The sequence below is a fragment of the Oncorhynchus keta genome, chromosome 21 (genome assembly GCF_023373465.1).
Source record: "Oncorhynchus keta strain PuntledgeMale-10-30-2019 chromosome 21, Oket_V2, whole genome shotgun sequence".
In the NCBI taxonomy this organism is placed as follows: domain Eukaryota; kingdom Metazoa; phylum Chordata; class Actinopteri; order Salmoniformes; family Salmonidae; genus Oncorhynchus; species Oncorhynchus keta.
The window spans coordinates 49,917,453-49,942,452 of record NC_068441.1 but is presented as its reverse complement, the minus strand read 5'-3'; the positions used below and the strand labels follow the sequence as shown (position 1 = coordinate 49,942,452).

The window sequence follows — 25,000 nt, the reverse complement described above, 5'->3', positions numbered from 1 at the left end:
ATTCTAAGCATCATATCATGTGTTATGTGTGTTATGTTAAAGGCATTATGTAAATAGTAAAACTGTCTGCTGTATGGCACTTCTCTTCCACTTCATAAGGGCTTGCATCCAGCTGCCCTGGGCACTTCTGGTATAAAATGCCACCGTACACAATGTGTGTCCCAGGAAGTTGTTCTCTTCACACTTTTCCCATCTCTGCTGTAATGTCATGTGCTTCTGGATTTGTTCTGATTGTTCCAATGACTGAGGCAGGCTGCAGAGGTGTCTTCTGCTCTGTTCTGTTCTGTTCTGCTCTGTTCTGTTCTGTTCTGCTCTGTTCTGTTCTGCTCTGCTCTGTTCTGCTCTGTTCTGCTCTGTTCTGTTCTGCTCTATTCCGTTCTCTTCTGCTTTGTTCTATTCTGTTCTGCTCTGCTCTGTTCTGTTCTGCTCTATTCTGTTCTGTTCTATTCTGTTCTGTTCTATTCTGCTCTGTTCTGCTCTATTCTATTCTGTTATATTCTGTTCTGTTCTATTCTGTTATATTCTGTTCTGTTCTATTCTGTTCTGCTCTATTTTGTTCTGTTCTATTCAAATCTGCTCTATTCTGTTCTGTTATATTCTGTTCTGTTCTATTCTGTTATATTCTGTTCTGTTCTATTCTGTTCTGCTCTATTCTGTTCTGTTCTGTTCTGTTCTATTCTGCTATATTCTGTTCTGTTCTGTTCTTCTCTATTCTGTTCTGCTCTATTCTGTTCTGTTCTATTCAAATCTGCTCTATTCTGTTCTGCTCTATTCTGTTCTGCTCTATTCTGTTCTGTTCTGCTCTATTCTGTTCTGCTCTGTTCTGTTCTGCTCTATTCTGTTCTGTTCTGCTCTATTCTGTTCTGCTCTATTCTGTTCTGTTCTATTCTGTTCTGTTCTGTTCTATTTTTTTCTGTTCTGCTCTGTTCTGTTATATTCTATTCTGTTCTCCTCTACTCTATATTATGTATTCCAGTCTGCAGAGCCCTCCTTGTGTATCTATTCTATTCAACTCTACTGTGTTCTACTCTGTTCTGTTCTACTCCACCCATGCTGCAGAGCCCTCCTTGTGTATCTATTCTATTCAACTCTACTGTGTTCTACCCTGTTCTGTTCTACTCCACCCATGCTGCAGAGCTCTCCTTGTGTATCTATTCTATTCAACTCTACTGTGTTCTACCCTGTTCTGTTCTATTCCACCCATGCTGCAGAGCTCTCCTTGTGTATCTATTCTATTCAACTCTACTGTGTTCTACCCTGTTCTGTTCTACTCCACCCATGCTGCAGAGCTCTCCTTGCCTTGCCCCCACTAGAGGTCCTCTCTGTACTGAGAGCCAGTCTGCCGATGTGATGCTCATACAGTCCAGATATGTCTGCTTCTCATGGGCTTCACTACCATTTTATCCCTCTCTACTTGGCTGTGTTTCTGTTCTGTCCTAACTGCTGCTTGTTTTCTATCTGAAGGCTGATATAAAGGCCGTCTATGACTTACAGCACAATGACTGTGGAACATCATGTTTCCGGTATGAGGGACAATCTACTAAACATACAAAACATGACATAAATCCAAAGATTAGGCAAGGTCAACGTTTTCAAAATACTGTACTTATATACTGGACACCTAGCTAATTCATCCACATAACTACAGTATATTATAGCCACTCTACTAGCTAATTCATCCACATAACTACAGTATATTATAGCCACTCTACTAGCTAATTAATCCACATAACTACAGTATATTATAGCCACTCTACTAGCTAATTCATCCACACAACTACAGTATATTATAGCCACTCTACTAGCTAATTCATCCACATAACGTATATAGTTTTTCCAAGATGGCGTAGCAGTAAGTCGTCCTGTCGTGTCATGTCCCCTGTATATATTGTTTCTTTTTAGTTTTTTTACATATTTTTCTTCGCATATAATATAATAATAATATATGCCATTTAGCAGACGCTTTTATCCAAAGCGACTTACAGTCATGTGTGCATACATTCTACGTATGGGTGGTCCCGGGAATCGAACCCACTACCCTGGCGTTACAAGCGCCATGCTCTACCAACTGAGCTACAGAAGGACCAATATCTCTTTAAAAACATTTTGCTAAACCTAAGCTTCCAAATACTCTCCTGCAACCCGCCTCACCCAATGTAGCTATTTTTCCTAAAGTATTTATATTTACTTCGGAACCGGAACCCCTCAACTGAAGCTAGCCAGCTAACCACCAGCTATGCTAACGTTCTTCAGCTAACCGGTCATCAGCTAACCTCAGCCCGGAAAGCTCTCGCCAGTTCGAACAACGCGACTCTAACCAGAGCATAACGGACCTATTTATTTTTCATCCCCGGATTCATCCGGAACATTTTTTTCAGCTGGATCTTCCCACCAGCTAAGCGTTTCCACCCACTTAGCTTGAAGCTAGCCCGGCCAGAGCAACTGTAGCATACTCCTGGGCTACAATACCCGGGCCCACGACCGGTCTATCGATGTCACCGCATGAAGAGGAATAACCAGACTCACCCCATCGCTACGTCCCCCAAAGGCTAACTCTCTAGCCCTCGCTATCTCCCTGCTTGCTAATTCGGCCTGCTAATTGCTAGCTTGTCTAGCTCCGGTCCGCTAACTGCTACCTTGTCTAGCCCGGGCCTACGAACTGTTAGCTTGTTAGCACAGGCCTGCTAACCGTCTGAATCGCCGCATCCCAAACACTCACTAGACCCATATTTACTCTCTATCTCTTTTTGTTTTTTAATTTGTTTATACCTTCCGGAAACCTGCCTCACCCAATGTGATATTATTATTTTTGATTTTTAATTTTTTTAGAACACACTCAAGAACCTCCAGACGCTAACCAGCTAACTAGCTACAAGCTATTTAGTCATTGTTAGTTTTTTTTAAAACCTGGATAACACTCGCCAGTCCAGCTTCCCTGCCCATCCACCGCTGCCCCCTGGACACTGATCTCTTGGCTAAATAGCTGATGCACGCTGGACTGTCCATTAATCACGGTACTCCATTCTGCTTGTTTGTTTTATCTGTCGGCCCCGTTGCCTAGTCAACGCCATTTTACCTGCTGTTTGTTGTGCTAGCTGATTAGCTGTTGTTGTCTCACCTACTGTTTTAGCTAGCTTTCCCAATTCAACACCTGTGATTACTGTATGCCTCGCTGTATGTCTCTCTCAAATGTCAATATGCCTTGTATACTGTTGTTCAGGTTAGTTATCATTGTTTTAGTTCACAATGGAGCCCTTGTCCAGCCTCCCACACATGCGGTGACCTCACCCATTACAACCAGCATGTCCAGAGATACAACCTCTCTCATCATCACCCAGTGCCTGGGCTTACCTCCACTGTACCCGCACCCCACCATACCCCTGTCTGCGCATTATGCCCTGAATATATTCTACCATGCCCAGAAACCTGCTCCTCTTATTCTCTGGCCCCAACGCTCTAGGCGACAAGTTTTGATAGCCTTTAGCCGCACCCTCATACTACTCCTTCTCTGTTCCGCGGGTGATGTGGAGGTAAACCCAGGCCCTGCATGTCCCCAGGCACCCTCATTTGTTGACTTCTGTGATCGAAAAAGCCTTGGTTTCATGCATGTAAACATCAGAAGCCTCCTCCCTAAGTTTGTTTTACTCACTGCTTTAGCACACTCTGCTAACCCTGATGTCCTTGCCGTGTCTGAATCCTGGCTCTGGAAGGCCACCAAAAATTCAGAGATTTCCATACCCAACTATAACATCTTCCGTCAAGATAGAACTGCCAAAGGGGGAGGAGTTGCAGTCTACTGCAGAGATAGCCTGCAAAGTAATGTCATACTTTCCAGGTCCATACCCAAACAGTTCCAACTACTCATTTTGAAAATTACTCTCTCCAGAAATAAGTCTCTCACTGTTGCCGCCTGCTACCGACCCCCCTCAGCTCCCAGCTGTGCCCTGGACACCATTTGTGAATTGATCGCCCCCCATCTAGCTTCAGAGTTTGTTCTGTTAGGTGACCTAAACTGGGATATGCTTAACACCCCAGCAGTCCTACAATCTAAGCTAGATGCCCTCAATCTCACACAAATCATCAAGGAACCCACCAGGTACAACCCTAACTCTGTAAACAAGGGCACCCTCATAGACGTCATCCTGACCAACTGGCCCTCCAAATACACCTCCGCTGTCTTCAACCAGGATCTCAGCGATCACTGCCTCATTGCCTGTATCCGCCACGGAGCCGCAGTCAAACGACCACCCCTCATCACTGTCAAACGCTCCCTAAAACACTTCTGTGAGCAGGCCTTTCTAATCGACCTGGCCCGGGTATCCTGGGCATTGACCTCATCATAACCACTGTACTGGCAAATTCATCCACATAGCGACAGCTACAGTATATTATAACCACTGTACTGGCAAATTCATCCACATAGCGACAGCTACAGTATATTGTAACCACTGTACTAGCTAATTCATCCACATAGCATCATTATCTGTCCCTGTCCAATACTACTGCAGTATTCAGCATCATTATCTGTCACTGTCCAATACTACTGCAGTATTCAGCATCATTATCTGTCCCTGTCCAATACTACTTCAGTATTCAGCATCATTATCTGTCCCTGTCCAAAACTACTGCAGTATTCAGCATCATTATCTGTCCATGTCCAATACTACTGCAGTATTCAGCATCATTATCTGTCCCTGTCCAATACTACTGCAGTATTTAGCATTATGATCTGTCCCTGTCCAAAACTACTGCAGTATTCAGAATCATTATCTGTCCCTGTCCAATACAACTGCAGTATTCAGCATCATTATCTGTCCCTGTCCAATACTACTGCAGTATTCAGCATCATTATCTGTCCCTGTCCAATACTACTGCAGTATTTAGCATTATGATCTGTCCCTGTCCAAAACTACTGCAGTATTCAGCATCATTATATGTCCCTGTCCAATACTACTGCAGTATTCAGCATCATTATCTGTCCCTGTCCAATACTACTGCAGTATTCAGAATCATTATCTGTCCCTGTCCAATACAACTGCAGTATTCAGCATCATTATCTGTCCCTGTCCAATACTACTGCAGTATTCAGCATCATTATCTGTCCCTGTCCAAAACTACTGCAGTATTCAGCATCATTATCTGTCCCTGTCCAATACTACTGCAGTATTCAGCATCATTATCTGTCCCTGTCCAATACTACTGCAGTATTCAGCATCATTATCTGTCCCTGTCCAATACTACTGCAGTATTCAGCATCATTATTTGTCCCTGTCCAATACTACTGCAGTATTCAGCATCATTATCTGTCCCTGTCCAATACTACTGCAGTATTCAGCATCATTATCTGTCCCTGCCCAATACTACTGCAGTATTCAGCATCATTATCTGTCCCTGTCCAATACTACTGCAGTATTCAGCATCATTATATGTCCCTGTCCAATACTACTGCAGTATTCAACATCATTATCTGTCCCTGTCCAATACTACTGCAGTATTCAGCATCATTATCTGTCCCTGTCCAATACTACTGCAGTATTCAGCATCATTATCTGTCCCTGTCCAATACTACTGCAGTATTCAGCATCATTATCTGTCCCTGTCCAATACTACTGCAGTTCATGAGTGAGTGAGATCCTGCTAGCTAGCTATATCCCTGCAGTCTGCCTATCTGTCTGTCTGTCTGTCTGTCTGTCTGTCTGTCTGTCTGTCTGTCTGTCTGTCTGTCTGTCTGTCTGTCTGTCTGTCTGTCTGTCTGTCTGTCTGTCTGTCTGTCTGTGTTTGCCTGCCTGTCTGTGTCCCTGTCTGCCAATCTGTCTGCCTGTCTGTCAATCTCTGTCTGTCTGCCTGCCAGTCTGTATGTCTGTCTCTGTCTGTCTGCCTGCCAGTCTGCATATCTGTCTTCTAGCTGGTCTCTAGTTCCCTTTCTTCCCATACCTCATCAACACACACGCACGCACACACACACACACACACACACACACACACACACACACACACACACACACACACACACACACACACACACACACACACACACACGCGCGCGCGCGCGCGCACGCGCGCACGCACGCACACCCGGCCACTCTTCTACATGACCTCAATGATATGGATATGTCCCACTAAGAGCCCTGGGCTGGTGGATGTGCTGCACAGCACTCTGGAAAGGATCACTTACACCTTATTGGAAAGCAGCAGAGTGGATAAAAGTGTGAATGAGGGCATGCTGGGTATGGGCTCGGTGGGTCAGTGTGTGTGTGTGTGTGTGTGTGTGTGTGTGTGTGCGCATTCTGGTGTAACAAGAAGCTGGTGTGATGTTGATGATGAGGGGCTTTCCTGTGTGGCCAAATGCAGGTGGAGGTGCTTATTGTGGAAGTGGGCTGCTCATTGTACAGCTACATGGATCAGACCTTTACCAGCCCCTCGTGGCACGCTGGGACAGCCTGGGATGGAGGTGCTAGCTGGTGGTGCTGATATTGGTCAGTCTCTGCCACGTACACAGGATTGTAGTGCATTGCTTCCACATTGTGGGCCTGATAAAAAGTAGGACAATGCTGTTGACTAGGTAATGCTCTGTTTCAGCTGTCGTGGGCAGCCATGCTGTTTGGATAAGGAGAAGCTTTATGTACCCTTGAGTAACCACGCATAAAATGAACCTTTGAAATATTTTGATCCTTTTAAAATGTATCCAAGGATCTCCAAGGTTACCTCATCCTAATACCCAGACAGCATAGAGCCTGTCTCCAAGGATCTCCAAGGTTACCTCATCCTAATACCCAGACAGCACAGAGCCCCGTCTCTAAGGATCTCCAAGGTTACCTCATCCTAATACCCAGACAGCACAGAGCCTGTCTCCAAGCATCTCCAAGGTTACCTCATCCTAATACCCAGACAGCACAGAGCCTGTCTCTAAGGATCTCCAAGGTTACCTCATCCTAATACCCAGACAGCATAGAGCCTGTCTCCAAGGATCTCCAAGGTTACCTCATCCTAATACCCAGACAGCATAGAGCCTGTCTCCAAGGATCTCAAGGTTACCTCATCCTAATACCCAGACAGCACAGAGCCTGTCTCTAAGGATCTCAAGGTTACCTCATCCTAATACCCAGACAGCACAGAGCCTGTCTCTAAGGATCTCAAGGTTACCTCATCCTAATACCCAGACAGCACAGAGCCCATCTCTAAGGATCTCCAAGGTTACCTCATCCTAATACCCAGACAGCACAGAGCCGTCTCCAAGCATCTCCAAGGTTACCTCATCCTAATACCCAGAAAGCACAGAGCCCATCTCAAGGATCTCCAAGGTTACCTCATCCTAATACCCAGACAGCATAGAGCCTGTCTCCAAGCATCTCCAAGGTTACCTCATCCTAATACCCAGACAGCACAGAGCCTGTCTCCAAGCATCTCCAAGGTTACCTCATCCTAATACCCAGACAGCATAGAGCCCGTCTCCAAGCATCTCCAAGGTTACCTCATCCTAATACCCAGACAGCACAGAGCCCATCTCCAAGCATCTCAAGGTTACCTCATCCTAATACCCAGACAGCATAGAGCCCATCTCCAAGCATCTCCAAGGTTACCTCATCCTAATACCCAGACAGCATAGAGCCTGTCTCCATCCCATCTCCAAGGTTACCTCATCCTAATACCCAGACAGCATAGAGCCCATCTCCAAGCATCTCCAAGGTTACCTCATCCTAATACCCAGACAGCACAGAGCCCATCTCTAAGGATCTCCAAGGTTACCTCATCCTAATACCCAGACAGCACAGAGCCCATCTCTAAGGATCTCCAAGGTTACCTCATCCTAATACCCAGACAGCATAGAGCCTGTCTCCAAGGATCTCAAGGTTACCTCATCCTAATACCCAGACAGCACAGAGCCCCGTCTCTAAGGATCTCCAAGGTTACCTCATCCTAATACCCAGACAGCACAGAGCCTGTCTCCAAGCATCTCCAAGGTTACCTCATCCTAATACCCAGACAGCACAGAGCCCGTCTCCAAGCATCTCCAAGGTTACCTCATCCTAATACCCAGACAGCACAGAGCCTGTCTCTAAGGATCTCCAAGGTTACCTCATCCTAATACCCAGACAGCACAGAGCCTGTCTCTAAGGATCTCCAAGGTTACCTCATCCTAATACCCAGACAGCATAGAGCCTGTCTCTAAGGATCTCCAAGGTTACCTCATCCTAATACCCAGACAGCATAGAGCCTGTCTCCAAGCATCTCCAAGGTTACCTCATCCTAATACCCAGACAGCACAGAGCCCATCTCTAAGGATCTCCAAGGTTACCTCATCCTAATACCCAGACAGCACAGAGCCCATCTCCAAGCATCTCCAAGGTTACCTCATCCTAATACCCAGACAGCACAGAGCCTGTCTCCAAGGATCTCCAAGGTTACCTCATCCTAATACCCAGACAGCACAGAGCCCGTCTCCAAGGATCTCCAAGGTTACCTCATCCTAATACCCAGACAGCACAGAGCCCGTCTCCAAGCATCTCCAAGGTTACCTCATCCTAATACCCAGACAGCACAGAGCCTGTCTCCAAGGATCTCCAAGGTTACCTCATCCTAATACCCAGACAGCACAGAGCCCCGTCTCTAAGGATCTCCAAGGTTACCTCATCCTAATACCCAGACAGCACAGAGCCCGTCTCCAAGCATCTCCAAGGTTACCTCATCCTAATACCCAGACAGCACAGAGCCCATCTCTAAGGATGTCCCTGTCCAATACTACTGCAGTATTCAGCATCATTATCTGTCCCTGTCCAATACTACTGCAGTTCATGAGTGAGTGAGATCCTGCTAGCTAGCTATATCCCTGCAGTCTGCCTATCTGTCTGTCTGTCTGTCTGTCTGTCTGTCTGTCTGTCTGTCTGTCTGTCTGTCTGTCTGTCTGCCTGCCAGTCTGTATGTCTGTATGTCTGTCTCTGTCTGTCTGCCTGCCTGCCAGTCTGCATATCTGTCTTCTAGCTGGTCTCTAGTTCCCTTTCTTCCCATACCTCATCAACACACACGCACACACACACACACACACACACACACACACACACACACACACACACACACACACACACACACACACACACACACACACACACACACACACACACACACACACACACACACACACACACACACACACACACACACACACACACACACACACACACACACACACGCGCGCACGCACGCACACACGGCCACTCTTCTCCATGACCTCAATGATATGGATATGTCCCACTAAGAGCCCTGGGCTGGTGGATGTGCTGCACAGCACTCTGGAAAGGATCACTTACACCTTATTGGAAAGCAGCAGAGTGGATAAAAGTGTGAACGAGGGCATGCTGGGTATGGGCTCGGTGGGTCAGTGTGTGTGTGTGTGTGTGTGTGTGTGTGTGCGCATTCTGGTGTAACAAGAAGCTGGTGTGATGTTGATGATGAGGGACTTTCCTGTGTGGCCAAATGCAGGTGGAGGTGCTTATTGTGGAAGTGGGCTGCTCATTGTACAGCTACATGGATCAGACCTTTACCAGCCCCTCGTGGCACGCTGGGACAGCCTGGGATGGAGGTGCTAGCTGGTGGTGCTGATATTGGTCAGTCTCTGCCACGTACACAGGATTGTAGTGCATTGCTTCCACATTGTGGGCCTGATAAAAAGTAGGACAATGCTGTTGACTAGGTAATGCTCTGTTTCAGCTGTCGTGGGCAGCCATGCTGTTTGGATAAGGAGAAGCTTTATGTACCCTTGAGTAACCACGCATAAAATGAACCTTTGAAATATTTTGATCCTTTTAAAATGTATCCAAGGATCTCCAAGGTTACCTCATCCTAATACCCAGACAGCACAGAGCCTGTCTCTAAGGATCTCAAGGTTACCTCATCCTAATACCCAGACAGCATAGAGCCTGTCTCTAAGGATCTCCAAGGTTACCTCATCCTAATACCCAGACAGCATAGAGCCTGTCTCCAAGGATCTCCAAGGTTACCTCATCCTAATACCCAGACAGCATAGAGCCTGTCTCTAAGGATCTCCAAGGTTACCTCATCCTAATACCCAGACAGCACAGAGCCTGTCTCTAAGGATCTCAAGGTTACCTCATCCTAATACCCAGACAGCACAGAGCCCATCTCTAAGGATCTCCAAGGTTACCTCATCCTAATACCCAGACAGCACAGAGCCCGTCTCTAAGGATCTCCAAGGTTACCTCATCCTAATACCCAGACAGCACAGAGCCTGTCTCCAAGCATCTCCAAGGTTACCTCATCCTAATACCCAGACAGCACAGAGCCCATCTCTAAGGATCTCCAAGGTTACCTCATCCTAATACCCAGACAGCACAGAGCCTGTCTCCAAGCATCTCCAAGGTTACCTCATCCTAATACCCAGACAGCATAGAGCCCATCTCCAAGCATCTCCAAGGTTACCTCATCCTAATACCCAGACAGCACAGAGCCCATCTCCAAGGATCTCCAAGGTTACCTCATCCTAATACCCAGACAGCATAGAGCCCATCTCCAAGCATCTCCAAGGTTACCTCATCCTAATACCCAGACAGCATAGAGCCCATCTCCAAGCATCTCCAAGGTTACCTCATCCTAATACCCAGACAGCATAGAGCCCATCTCCAAGGTTACCTCATCCTAATACCCAGACAGCATAGAGCCCATCTCCAAGCATCTCCAAGGTTACCTCATCCTAATACCCAGACAGCACAGAGCCCATCTCTAAGGATCTCCAAGGTTACCTCATCCTAATACCCAGACAGCACAGAGCCCATCTCTAAGGATCTCCAAGGTTACCTCATCCTAATACCCAGACAGCATAGAGCCTGTCTCCAAGGATCTCCAAGGTTACCTCATCCTAATACCCAGACAGCACAGAGCCCCGTCTCTAAGGATCTCCAAGGTTACCTCATCCTAATACCCAGACAGCACAGAGCCTGTCTCCAAGCATCTCCAAGGTTACCTCATCCTAATACCCAGACAGCACAGAGCCCGTCTCCAAGCATCTCCAAGGTTACCTCATCCTAATACCCAGACAGCACAGAGCCTGTCTCCAAGGATCTCCAAGGTTACCTCATCCTAATACCCAGACAGCACAGAGCCTGTCTCTAAGGATCTCCAAGGTTACCTCATCCTAATACCCAGACAGCATAGAGCCTGTCTCTAAGGATCTCCAAGGTTACCTCATCCTAATACCCAGACAGCATAGAGCCTGTCTCCAAGCATCTCCAAGGTTACCTCATCCTAATACCCAGACAGCACAGAGCCTGTCTCCAAGGATCTCAAGGTTACCTCATCCTAATACCCAGACAGCACAGAGCCCATCTCTAAGGATCTCCAAGGTTACCTCATCCTAATACCCAGACAGCACAGAGCCTGTCTCCAAGCATCTCCAAGGTTACCTCATCCTAATACCCAGACAGCATAGAGCCTGTCTCCAAGGATCTCCAAGGTTACCTCATCCTAATACCCAGACAGCACAGAGCCCCGTCTCTAAGGATCTCCAAGGTTACCTCATCCTAATACCCAGACAGCACAGAGCCTGTCTCCAAGCATCTCCAAGGTTACCTCATCCTAATACCCAGACAGCACAGAGCCCATCTCTAAGGATCTCCAAGGTTACCTCATCCTAATACCCAGACAGCACAGAGCCCGTCTCCAAGCATCTCCAAGGTTACCTCATCCTAATACCCAGACAGCACAGAGCCCGTCTCCAAGCATCTCCAAGGTTACCTCATCCTAATACCCAGACAGCACAGAGCCCGTCTCCAAGCATCTCCAAGGTTACCTCATCCTAATACCCAGACAGCATAGAGCCTGTCTCCAAGGATCTCCAAGGTTACCTCATCCTAATACCCAGACAGCACAGAGCCCGTCTCCAAGCATCTCCAAGGTTACCTCATCCTAATACCCAGACAGCACAGAGCCTGTCTCCAAGGATCTCCAAGGTTACCTCATCCTAATACCCAGACAGCATAGAGCCTGTCTCCAAGGATCTCCAAGGTTACCTCATCCTAATACCCAGACAGCATAGAGCCTGTCTCCAAGCATCTCCAAGGTTACCTCATCCTAATACCCAGACAGCACAGAGCCTGTCTCCAAGCATCTCCAAGGTTACCTCATCCTACCCAGACAGCACAGAGCCTGTCTCCTCAAGGTTACCTCATCCTAATACCCAGACAGCATAGAGCCTGTCTCTAAGGATCTCAAGGTTACCTCATCCTAATACCCAGACAGCATAGAGCCTGTCTCCAGGGATCTCCAAGGTTACCTCATCCTAATACCCAGACAGCACAGAGCCCGTCTCCAAGCATCTCCAAGGTTACCTCATCCTAATACCCAGACAGCACAGAGCCCGTCTCCAAGCATCTCCAAGGTTACCTCATCCTAATACCCAGACAGCACAGAGCCCGTCTCCAAGCATCTCCAAGGTTACCTCATCCTAATACCCAGACAGCACAGAGCCTGTCTCCAAGGATCTCCAAGGTTACCTCATCCTAATACCCAGACAGCATAGAGCCTGTCTCCAAGCATCTCCAAGGTTACCTCATCCTAATACCCAGACAGCACAGAGCCTGTCTCCAAGGATCTCCAAGGTTACCTCATCCTAATACCCAGACAGCACAGAGCCCGTCTCCAAGCATCTCCAAGGTTACCTCATCCTAATACCCAGACAGCACAGAGCCCATCTCCAAGCATCTCCAAGGTTACCTCATCCTAATACCCAGACAGCATAGAGCCTGTCTCCAAGGATCTCCAAGGTTACCTCATCCTAATACCCAGACAGCACAGAGCCCGTCTCCAAGCATCTCCAAGGTTACCTCATCCTAATACCCAGACAGCACAGAGCCTGTCTCTAAGGATCTCCAAGGTTACCTCATCCTAATACCCAGACAGCACAGAGCCCCGTCTCTAAGGATCTCCAAGGTTACCTCATCCTAATACCCAGACAGCACAGAGCCTGTCTCCAAGCATCTCCAAGGTTACCTCATCCTAATACCCAGCCAATATCCACTGCCTCCACAGAGAATCTCCTTATCTAAACAAGACACCCAGCACAGAGACAATATCCACCTGTGTTCTGACCAATAAAACGTCTGGGTTCATCCAAATACCCAGCAAGAAGACAAGGCTCGTCAACAATGTAGAACCTGACATTTGATAATCAGAGAGAGAGAAAGGAAACAGAGAGAGAGAGACAGAAAGAGAGAGAGAGAGAGAGAGAGACTCATTTAATTGAGATGACCGAAATGACATAAAAGAGAGAGGGAAAAAAGAGAGGGGAGGAGAGAGAAATACCAAGAGAGAAATAAAAAGAGATCGAGACAGAAATTGAGATCGAGAAAGAGATAGAGAGAGAGACAGAGAGAGAGCACATGAGAAAGCACACGGGAGAGAGAGCGTGCGAGAAAGCGAGAGCAAGAGAGAGACTGCGATACCTCTCACCTGACTGCCACAGAACCACAGCAACTACAGTCCAGAACTCCCTCCAGTCCATTTCAGCTGATTAGCTCCAAGCCAGCATAATCACTTCACTGCCAACCCCTGCTCTGATCCAATCCCTTTTGGTGCCAATGGTAACAAAATATTCAACCTGTTCTGGTCTCCTCTGTTCTGGAAGTCTCTGCCATTCTACACAGGGCTATGATGTTGAATATGAGGGATTTTCTTCAAGGAATGACCGACATATTTGTTTTAAAACCGTCTAAACTGTTAAAATGTCTAAACCAGAACTTTAGACGACATCTACAGTTGAAGTCGGAAGTTTACATACACTTAGGTTGGAGCCATTAAATCTCGTTTTTCAACCACTCCCACAAATTTATTGTGAACAAACTTTAGTTTTGGCAAGTCAGTTAGGACATCTACTTTGTATGCATGACACATGACACAGGTAATTCTTCCAACAATTGTTTAGAGACAGATTAAAGCTTGTTCTTTCTTATTTATCTCCGGTAATGAACATACTATTTGCATATTAGGATACCTAAGGTTTGATTATAAACGTTGTTTGACTTTTTTGGAAAAGTTTATTAGTAACGTTTGGGATTCAATTTGTATGCATTTTGATGGAGGGAAACTGGGTGGATTATTGACTGAAGCCCGCCAGCTAAACTGAGTTTTTATGGATATAAATAAGGACAATATCGAACAAAAGGACCATTTGTGATGTAACTGGGACCTTTTGGAGTGCCAACAGAAGATGATCAAAGGTAAGGCATTTTTTATAGAGCTATTTCTGACTTTCGTGTCACACCTGCCTGGTTGAAATATGTTTTTCATGTGTTGGTATGCGGGGTGCTGTCCTGAGATAATCGCATGGTTTACTTTCGCCGTAAAGCCTTTTTGAAATCTGACACGGCGGCTGGATTAACAACAAATGAAGCTTAATTTTGATGTATTGCACTTGTGATATTATGAAAGTTGTCACGCCCTGACCTTAGTTATCTTTGTTTTCTATATTATTTTGGTTAGGTCAGGGTGTGACGAGGGTGGTATGTGAGTTTTTTTCTTGTGTTGGGGATGAATCAGAATAGTTGGGTAACATAGATAAGATGTTTTATTTTCATTATATGCTTGTGAGTTACTTGTCATTTAGAATGTATCTTGTTGTACTATAGTGGTGGCCATTTGCAGTTATCATTTCTCTGTCCTGGGTTCAGTTACTTGGGCCTCAGAGAGGGGAGGGGTCAAGCTTGTCTTCATATGTAAACATATCTTTTAAACCATGCGAAGGGATGATTGAGGGGGAACTAATTATCTCTTGGCTCCACAATGTCTGTGTGCCAGTCAGTGTGTCTCTGTGATCTTGTCCAAGAGGGGTGTATTTGATATATGCTTTTGGTCCTGAGTGGTACCAAGAGCGAGATAAGAACATAGTTTAGGAGACAAAGCTGAACGATAATGTATAGCCAATGCTGTCTGGCTATGTGTGTCTTTGCTATAAAGGATCTCAGTTTCAATGTGTAAGCACTCTCAGACAATTCATTTATAGACACTGAATTAATCTGAGAGTCACAGGGTTGTGATGGAGCTCATATAATTAAAGATGGACTTTATGATAACTCTGACTTGTGTGTGGTTTGCTCTCATGATTTGGTAATACAGGATATTTCCACTACTCTTGTCTTTTTGTAGGGTTTTTGTAATTCTATGGGGTTTTGGTATGTCTAGGTATATGTAGGTCTATGGTGGCCTGAATTGGTTCCCAATCAGAGACAACTGTTTATCGTTGTCTCTGATTGGGGATCCTATTTAGGTTGCCATCTTCTATTTTTTTCTACTGTGTTATTGACTTGTTAATTGTTTACTCCATGTGTAACTCTGTGTTGTCTGTTCACACTGCTATGCTTTATCTTGGCCAGGTCGCAGTTGTACATGAGAACTTGTTCTCAACTAGCCTACCTGGATAAATAAAGGTGGGTTATTGTCTGTTATTGTCTAAGTGTAGCTGCATGTCAGCACTCGGTTTATCATAGCTTCACGTTCGTTTTGTTGTTTTGTTAGTTTGTTTAAGTGTTTTTAGTTAATTAAAGAAGAATGTATTCTTATCACTCTGCGCCTTGGTCTCATAATTATGACATTTAAGTCATTTAGCAGACGCTCTTATCCAGACGTGACAAAAGTTAAATATTTATTGTAATTTAATTTGAAATTGGCTCTCTGCAATTCCACCGGACGTTGTCGAGGTGTCCTGCTAGCGACACGCCTATCCCAATGAGGTAAAAACAGCTTGGACATTTCCAGAAAATTATGTCATGGCTTTACAAGCTTCTGATAGACTTATTGACATCATTTGAGTCGATTGGAGGTGTACCTGTGGATGTATTTCAAGGCCTCCCTTCAAACTCAGTGCTTAATATCATAGGAAAATCAAAGGAAATCAGCCAAGATCTTAGAAAAAAAATTGTGGACCTTCACAAGTCTGGTTCATCCTTGGGAACAATTTCCAAACGCCTCAAGGTACTACGTTCATCTGTATGAACAATAGTACACAAGTATAAACACCATGGGACCACGTAGCCGTCAAACAACTCAGTAAGAAGCCACTGCTCCAAAACCGCCATAAAAAAGCCAGACTACGGTTTGCAACTGCACATGGGGACAAATTTCGTACTTTTTGGAGAAATGTCCTCTAGTCTGATGAAGCGAAAATAGAACTGTTTGGCCATAATGACCATCGTGATGTTTGGAGGAAAAAGGGGAGGCTTGCAAGCCAAAGAACAACATCCCCACCGTGGGGGGAGCACGGGGGTGGCAGCATCATGTTCTGGGGGTGCTTTGCTGCAGGAGGGACTAGTGCACAAAATCGATGGCATCATGAGGAAGGAAAGTTATGTGGATATATTGAAGCAACATCTCAAGACATCGGTCAGGAAGTTAAAGTTTGGTCGCAAATGGCTCTTCCAAATGGACAATGACACCAAGCATACTTCAAAAGTTGTGGCAAAATGGCTTAAGGACAACAAAGTCAAGGGATTGGAGTGGCCATCACAAAGCCCTGACCTCAATTATATTTGTGGGCAGAACTGAAAAAGCATGTGCGAGCAAGGAGGCCTACAAACCTGACTCAGTTACACCAGCTCTGTCAGGAGGAATGGGCCAAAATTCACCCAACTTATTGTGGGAAGTTTGTGGAAGGCTACCCAAGACGTTTGACCCAAGTTAAACAATTTAAAAGCAATGCTACTAAATACTAATTGAGTGAATGTAAACTTCTGACCCACTGGGAATGTGATGAAAGAAAGAAAAGCTGAAATATATCACTCTCTCTGTCACGCCCTAACTTTAGAGATCCTTTTCATGTCTCTATTTGGTTTGGTCAGGGTGTGATTTGGGGTGGGCATTCTAGGTTTCGTTTTCTATGATTTAGTGTTTGTATGTTTTGTCCGGGTATGGTTCTCAATCAGGGACAGCTGTCTATCGTTGTCTCTGATTGGGAACCATACTTAGTTAGCCCTTTTCCCTTCTTTCTGTATGAGAAGTTGTCTTTGTTTGTTGGCACTTTAGCTTCACGGTTGTTTTGGATGGTATATTGTTTTTGTCGGCTTGATATGAAATAAAGGAACATGTACGCTCACCACGCTGCACCTTGGTCCAGTTCTTTCAACAGCCGCGACACTCTCTACTATTATTCTGACATTTCACATTCATAAAATAAAAGTGGTGATCATAACTGACCTAAGACAGGGAATTTCTACTAGGATTAAATGTCAGGAATTGTGAAAAAAATAGTTAAAAAAAAATGTATTTGGCTAAGGTGTATGTAAACTTCTGACTTCAACTGTAGTTAAAAAATACAGTAGAATTTTTTTTTGAACATCTCTGCTTAAATTAGAGTCAATCAATTATTAAATCAACCACAATCAACAGATCAAACAATTGTATCTATTAGCTAGGCATATGTCGCACGTCACTCCTTCACAGGAGAGGCATTTGAGCGTAATGCGTTTTTTTTTATAGCATAAATGCCTTCAGGACATATGAACTTTCATGTACCTTAATGACAAAATTGTATTTTATCCGTAAATTACGAGCCCGGTTGGTTTAGCCATGGAAAAAGCCAGGAAACTTCCCGCTAGCCATGATTGGCTGAGATAATGGATGGACTGGACATGCTGGGAGATGAGTTTTGGATTGGTCTGTCATGTAGCATGCTTCTGTCTATAAACGTGAGCTGCTCGGTATGTGTTGATAGTCCTTTCTACCGCACTGTTTTCGAAAGATATATCAGCCATCAAGGGTGAAGACAAAGAAGAGCTCTCGTCTACGTGTACCAAAACATTCAAGGGCTATTTTCTCAAAAGTGTGGTTTACAAGTTTATCAACTTTCAAAGCAGAATGTTCCTCAACTGCAATGTATTATATTATATATAACATTTTCTGGGTCTGAGTCTAAAACCTTTATCCAATATTGGACCATACTGGTCATTTATGAACATTTGAACATCTTGGCCATGTTCTGTTATAATCTCCACCCGGCACAGCCAGAAGAGGACTGGCCACCCCACATAGCCTGGTTCCTCTCTAGGTTTCTTCCTAGGTTTTGGCCTTTTCTAGGGAATTTGTCCTAGCCACCGTGCTTCTACACCTGCATTGCTTGCTGTTTGGGGTTTTAGGCTGGGTTTCTGTACAGCACTTTGAGATATCAGCAGATGTACGAAGGGCTATATAAATCAATTTGATTTGATGTATATAAAAAAAACAATTTTCAAATCTAAATAAATAAAACCGAATCGAGACGGTCATATATCAACATTTATTACGGCGTGCTAACATAACCTTAACGCTTAACAGTCGAGTTCAATTTCACTTGTGGAAAATTAGTAAGTAGTGTTTCTTCAATGCTGACTCGATCAGCATTCCACTTCTGCTTCATTTCCATAGTGAACACATTAAGACTGTGTGATGGGGGAAAAACATAAGGGCCTAATGAGCCCAACAGAGCAAGACATAACCATTTCTGTTGTATTTTTACAAAGACAAAAAGCCTTACAAATGCAACCATTTTGGGCATAATCACTTTACAATGTTAATACGCTGATTTCTCTATTCTCTATGGCCAGAAGGAGTTCATCATTAGTTGTTCATTGCTGATGGGGAATATTGCATCGGCATTCAGTATTACAAGGGTTTGTTTCCTATTCTAATATGTCTGAGTCTAATGGTGGACTGGCTATCAGGATGTGACTGGAGTCTGTTTAAAAAGGCAATACTGGCTATATAGATATATATACAGCATGCGCAATGTGTGTGTCCGAATGTGTGTGAGTCCGAATGTGTGTGTGTGTGTATGCATAATGTATGGTCATGTGTGCGTGCAAGTATGTGTGTGTGTGTGTGTGTCCGAATGTGTGTGTGTGTATGCATAATGTATGGTCATGTGTGCGTGCAAGTATGTGTGTGTGTGTGTGTCCGAATGTGTGTGTGTGTGTGTATGCTACTCACGTGTAGACTTTGAGAACAAAGTCCTTCTCCTCCTTTAGTTCTGAGATGGTCTGTAGGACATCACTCATGGCCAGAACCGCACAGCCGTACGGCCTTCTGTACTGGACGTGAGGAGGACCCTTCTTAGAGTCATTCAGCAGCATCCGACCTGCACACACACACACACACACACACACACACACACACACACACACACACACACACACACACACACACACACACACACACACACACACACACACACACACACACACACACACACACACACACACACACACACACACACACACACACACACACACACATATACAGAGAGAGAGAGACCTTATCACAATCACATCATACCATACCATGACAATGATACACTCACATGTAAACAACCCTGTGTGAATATGCTAGCTATGAAACAATGTAGCGAGACAAACAACCATGACTATGCCTATCCATGTGTGTTTACCATGGATAGTCCTGTCTGAAGGAGTGAAGGGGAACACAGAACACACAGCAGTGGCAACAACTGTTCTGTGATCACCGCAGTCTGTCTGTCTGTCTGTCTGTCTGTCTGTCTGTCTGTCTGTCTGTCTGTTTTTCTGTCTGTCTGTCTGTCTGTCTGTCTGTCTGTCTGTCTGTCTGTCTGTCTGTCTGTCTGTCTGTCTGTCTGTCTGTTTTTCTGTCTGTCTGTCTGTCTGTCTGTCTGTCTGTCTGTCTGTCTGTCTGTCTGTCTGTCTGTCTGTTTTTCTGTCTGTCTGTCTGTCTGTCTGGCTGTCTGGCTGTCTGTCTGTCTGTTTTTCTGTCTGTCTGTCTGTCTGTCTGTCTGTCTGTCTGTCTGTTTTTCTGTCTGTTTTTCTGTCTGTTTTTCTGTCTGTCTGTCTGTCTGTCTGTCTGTCTGTCTGTCTGTCTGTCTGTCTGTCTGTCTGTTTTTCTGTCTGTCTGTCTGTCTGTCTGTCTGTCTGTCTGTCTGTCTGTCTGTTTTCTGTCTGTCTGTCTGTCTGTCTGTCTGTCTGTCTGTCTGTCTGTCTGTCTGTCTGTCTGTCTGTCTGTCTGTCTGTCTGTCTGTTTTTCTGTCTGTCTGTCTGTCTGTTTTTCTGTCTGTTTTTCTGTCTGTCTGTCTGTTTTTCTGTCTGTCTGTCTGTCTGTCTGTCTGTCTGTCTGTCTGTTTTTCTGTCTGTCTGTCTGTTTTTCTGTCTGTCTGTCTGTCTGTCTGTCTGTCTGTCTGTCTGTTTTTCTGTCTGTCTGTCTGTCTGTCTGTCTGTCTGTCTGTCTGTCTGTCTGTTTTTCTGTCTGTCTGTCTGTCTGTCTGTCTGTCTGTCTGTCTGTCTGTCTGTCTGTCTGTCTGTCTGTCTGTTTTTCTGTCTGTCTGTCTGTCTGTCTGTCTGTCTGTCTGTCTGTCTGTCTGTCTGTCTGTCTGTTTTTCTGTCTGTCTGTCTGTCTGTCTGTCTGTCTGTCTGTCTGTTTTTCTGTCTGTCTGTCTGTCTGTCTGTCTGTCTGTCTGTCTGTCTGTCTGTCTGTCTGTCTGTCTGTCTGTCTGTCTGTCTGTCTGTCTGTCTGTCTGTCTGTCTGTCTGTCTGTCTGTCATAGCCTAAATGTCACCTGGATCTGAGCAGACAGTAGCAGAAAAACGTTGTGAGATTCTGAGAGTAGCCCTAAACAGGGACTACAGATACTGGATGTTAATTTGATCATCCTGTTGTCTCAGGAGTTTTCCTGCACAGCAGGAAATGCAAACTTGTAGTGATGTTTAAAAAGTAGTGCTGAGCGATTAACCAAAATTAAACTAATTGACTGAAGTCGGTTCAAGTATTTGAATTCCATTTTATATATATTTTTTTAAAATCCACGATAAAGAGGGATAAAAAGCAGATGTATCTCTACCTGAAAATACGCAATCTAAGTGATTGATATTGGTATTCAGCTGTCATAAAATTATGTCTTATTTACATTGAAGAACTACTAAAATAGTGATTTTGTCAGACAGCAAAGATAGCAGCTCTGTAGAGATGAGATGGACTTGGAATGAAATAATAACATAATCAAAGGACTGGCTAATACGTCTGGCTGCACATCTGACTTACTGCAAATTGAGAAATGATGAGACTAAACTCAACAAAAGGAAGAAGAAACTGTATTATGAAGCCAAGATCAATGATATAAAGAATGACGGAAGAAAAGCTTTGGAGTATTTTAAATGAAATTATGGGCAGAAAAACAAATTCAAAGAGAAAATCTTTCATCGAATCAGATGGCTTATTCATCACAAAACCATTTGATGTGACCAATTATTTTGAGGATTACTTCATTGGTAAAGTGGGCAAACTTAGGCAGGAAATTCCAACAATGAACAGTGAGCTATTGTATTCACGCATAAATAAACAAATAATGAAAGAAAAGCATTTGCAAGTTTGAATTCTGTAAAGTTAGTGTGGGAGAGGTGGAAAAATGATTGTTATCGGTCAATAATGACAAACCTCCTGGCATTGACAACATAGATTAAAATCTACTGAGGATGGTAGCTGACTCTCTAGCCACTCCTATCTGTCATATCTTTAATCTGAGCCTAGAGGAAAGTCTTTGACCTCAGGCCTGGAGGGAAGCCAAAGTAATTCCGCTACCCAAGAGTGGTAACACGGCCTAACTACAGCAGACCAACTCATGCGTAAAAAAAAAAGAAAGAAAAGCAAAAAGAAAATTGTAAATTTGAATTTTATAAAGTTAGTGTGGGAGAGTTGGAAAAATGATTGTTATCTATCAATAAAGACAAACCTGACAACATATATGGAAAGCTACTGGGGATGGTAGCTCACTCTACAGCCACTCCTGTCTGTCATATATTTAATCTAAGCCCAGAGGAAAGGCATTTACTCGTTCTAACAGCAGACCTATCAGCCTGCCATCAGCTCTAAGCAAACTGCTGAAAGAAATTGTGTTTGACCAAATACAATGCTATTTTTCTATAAACAAATTAACAACAGACTTTCAGTATGCTTATAGAGAAGGGCACTCAACATGTACTGCACTGACACAAATTACTGATGATTGGTTGAAAGAAATTGATAATAAGAAGATTGTGGGAACTGTACTGTTAGATTTCAGTGCAGCCTTTGATATTATTGACCATAAATTGTTATTGAGAAAACTCATGTGTTATGGCTTTTCAACCTCTGCCATATCATGGATTCAGAGCTACAGTATCTATCTAATAGAACTGAGAGAGGGTTTTCTTTAATGGAAGCTTCTCTAATGTCAAACATGTAAAGTTTGGTGTACTGCAGGGAAGCTCTCTTGGCCCTCTACTCTTTTCTAATTTTTATCATTTTTACCAATGACATTCCAATGGCATCAAACACATCATGTGTGTCCATGTATGCTGATGATTCAACCATGTACACATCAGCAATCACAGCTAATGAAGTCACTGAAACCCTTATCAAAGAGTTGCAGTCTGTTTTGGAATGGGTAGCCAGTAATACACTGGTCCTGAACATCTCTAAAACTAAGAGCATTGTATTTTGCACAAATGATTCCCTAAGTTCTAGACCTCAGCTGAATATGTTAATGAATGGCTGTTGATGAGACTAAATAACTTGGTGTTACCGTAGACTGTAAACTGTCATGGTCTAAACATACAGTGCATTCAGAAAGTATTCAGACACCTTGACGTTTTTCTACATTTTGTTAGGTTACAGCCTTGTTCTGAAATTTATAAAATGGTTTCTTTTTTGTCCTCATCAATCTACACATAATACCCCATAATGACAATAATAATAAAATATTAGAGTAATTTGTTGAAGCACCTTTGGCAGCGATTACAGCCTCCAGTCATCTTGGGTATGACGCTACAAGTTTGGCACACCTGTATTTGGAGAGTTTCTCCCATTCTTCTTTGTATATCCTCTCAAGCTCTGTCAGGTTGGATGGGAGAGTTGCTGCACAGCTATTTTCAGGTCTCTCCAGAGATTTTCGATAGGGTTCAAGTCCAGACTCTGGCTGGGCAACTCAAGAACATTCAGAGACTTGTCCCAAAGCCACTCCCACGTTGTCTTGGCTGTGTGCTTAGTGTCGTTATCCTGTTGGAAGGATAACCTTTGTCACAGTCTGAGGTCCTGAGCACTCTGGAGCAGGCTTTCATCAAGGATCTCTCTGTACTTTGCGCTGTTCATCTATTCCTCAATCTTGACTAGTCTCCCAGTCCCTTCCGCTGAAAAACATCCCCACAGCATGATGCTGCCACCACCACGCTTCACTGTAGGGATGGTGCTAGGTATCCTCCAGACGTAACACTTGGTAGTCAAAGGTTCAGTCTTGGCTTCATCAGACCAGAGAATCTTGTTTCTCATGGTCTGAGAGTCTTTAGGTGCCTTTTGGCAAACTCCAAGCGGGCTGTCATGTGCCTTTTACTGAGGAGTGGCTTCCGTCTGGCCAATCTACCGTAAAGGCCTGAGTGGTGAAGTGCTGCAGAGATGTTTGTCCTTCTGGAAGGTTCTCCCATCTCCACAGAGGAACTCTGGAGCTCTGCCAGAGTGACAATCGAGTTCTTGGTCACCTTCTTGACCAAGGCCCTTCTCAGCCGATTGCTCAGTTTGGCCGGGTAGCCAGCTCTAGGAAGAGTCTTGGTGGTTCCAAACCTCTTCCATTTAGGAATGATGGAGGACACTGTGTTCTTGGGGACCTTCAATGCTGCAAGACATTTTTCGGTAACCTTCCTCAGATCTGTGCGTCGACACAATCCTGTCTCTGAGCTCTACGGACAATTCCTTCGACATCGTGGCTTGCTTTTTTCTATGAAACCTGTTTTTGCTTTGTCATTATGGGTTATTGTGTGTAGATTGCTGAGGATTTTTTAAAATCCATTTTAGAATAAAGCTTTAACGTAACAAAATGTGGAAAAGGTCAAGGGGTCTGAATACTTTCCAAGGCACTGTATAGATCCAATGGTTGTAAAGATGGCGAGAGGTCTGTCCGTAGTAAAAAGATGCTCTGATTTTTTGACACCACACACCTAAAAGAAAGTCCTGCAGGCTCTAGTTTAATCTTATCTCGATTATTGTCCAGTCATATGGTCAAGTGCTGCAAAGAAGGACCTCGTTAAGCTGCAACTGGCCCAGAACAGAGCTGCACGTCTTGCTCTTCATTGTAATGATAGGGTTCATATTAATACTATACATGTCAGTCTCTCTTGGTTAAGAGTTGAGGACAGACTGACTGCATCACTTCTTGTTTTTATAAGAAACATTAATGTGCTGGAAAATCAAAGTTTTTGCATAGTCAACTTACACACAGCACTGACACACACACACACTTACCCCACCAGACATGCCAACAGTGGTCTTTTCACAGTCCCACCAGGTCCAGAACAAATTCAAGAAACCATACAGTATTATACAGAGCCATGAGTGCCATCTTATATAAAAAATAAATAACGCAACAGCTCACAGCACAATGCCTTTCCCCCATGTGACCTACTGGTTGTGTGTATTTACTGACATATGACCTAATGGTTGTGTGTACTGACATGTGACCTACTGGTTGTGTGTATGTACTGACATGTGACCTACTGGTTGTGTGTATGTACTGACATGTGACCTACTGGTTGTGTTTATGTACTGACATGTGACCTACTGGTTGTGTTTATGTACTGACATGTCCTACTTGTTGTGTGTATGTACTGACATGTCCTACTTGTTGTGTGTATGTACTGACATGTCCTACTGGTTGTGTGTATGTACTGACATGTCCTACTGGTTGTGTGTATGTACTGACATGTCCTACTTGTTGTGTGTATGTACTGACATGTCCTACTTGTTGTGTGTATGTACTGACATGTCCTACTTGTTGTGTGTATGTACTGACATGTCCTACTGGTTGTGTGTATGTACTGACATGTCCTACTTGTTGTGTGTATGTACTGACATGTCCTACTTGTTGTGTGTATGTACTGACATGTCCTACTGGTTGTGTGTATGTACTGACATGTCCTACTTGTTGTGTGTATGTACTGACATGTCCTACTGGTTGTGTGTATGTACTGACATGTCCTACTGGT

General features: G+C 44.3%; 1 protein-coding gene across 9 annotated transcripts in view; it reads right to left on the bottom strand.

Moving 5' to 3' along the window:
- The window catches only part of dock3 (dedicator of cytokinesis 3), a 532,012-nt gene that overhangs the window by 143,877 nt on the left and 363,135 nt on the right, over positions 1-25,000 (bottom strand). For all 9 annotated transcript variants that reach the window (XM_052474129.1, XM_052474134.1, XM_052474126.1 and 6 more), the window contains exon 12: positions 18,961-19,108. In XM_052474129.1, the coding sequence (XP_052330089.1) occupies positions 18,961-19,108 (148 nt within the window). The remainder of the gene's footprint in view (positions 1-18,960; positions 19,109-25,000) is intronic.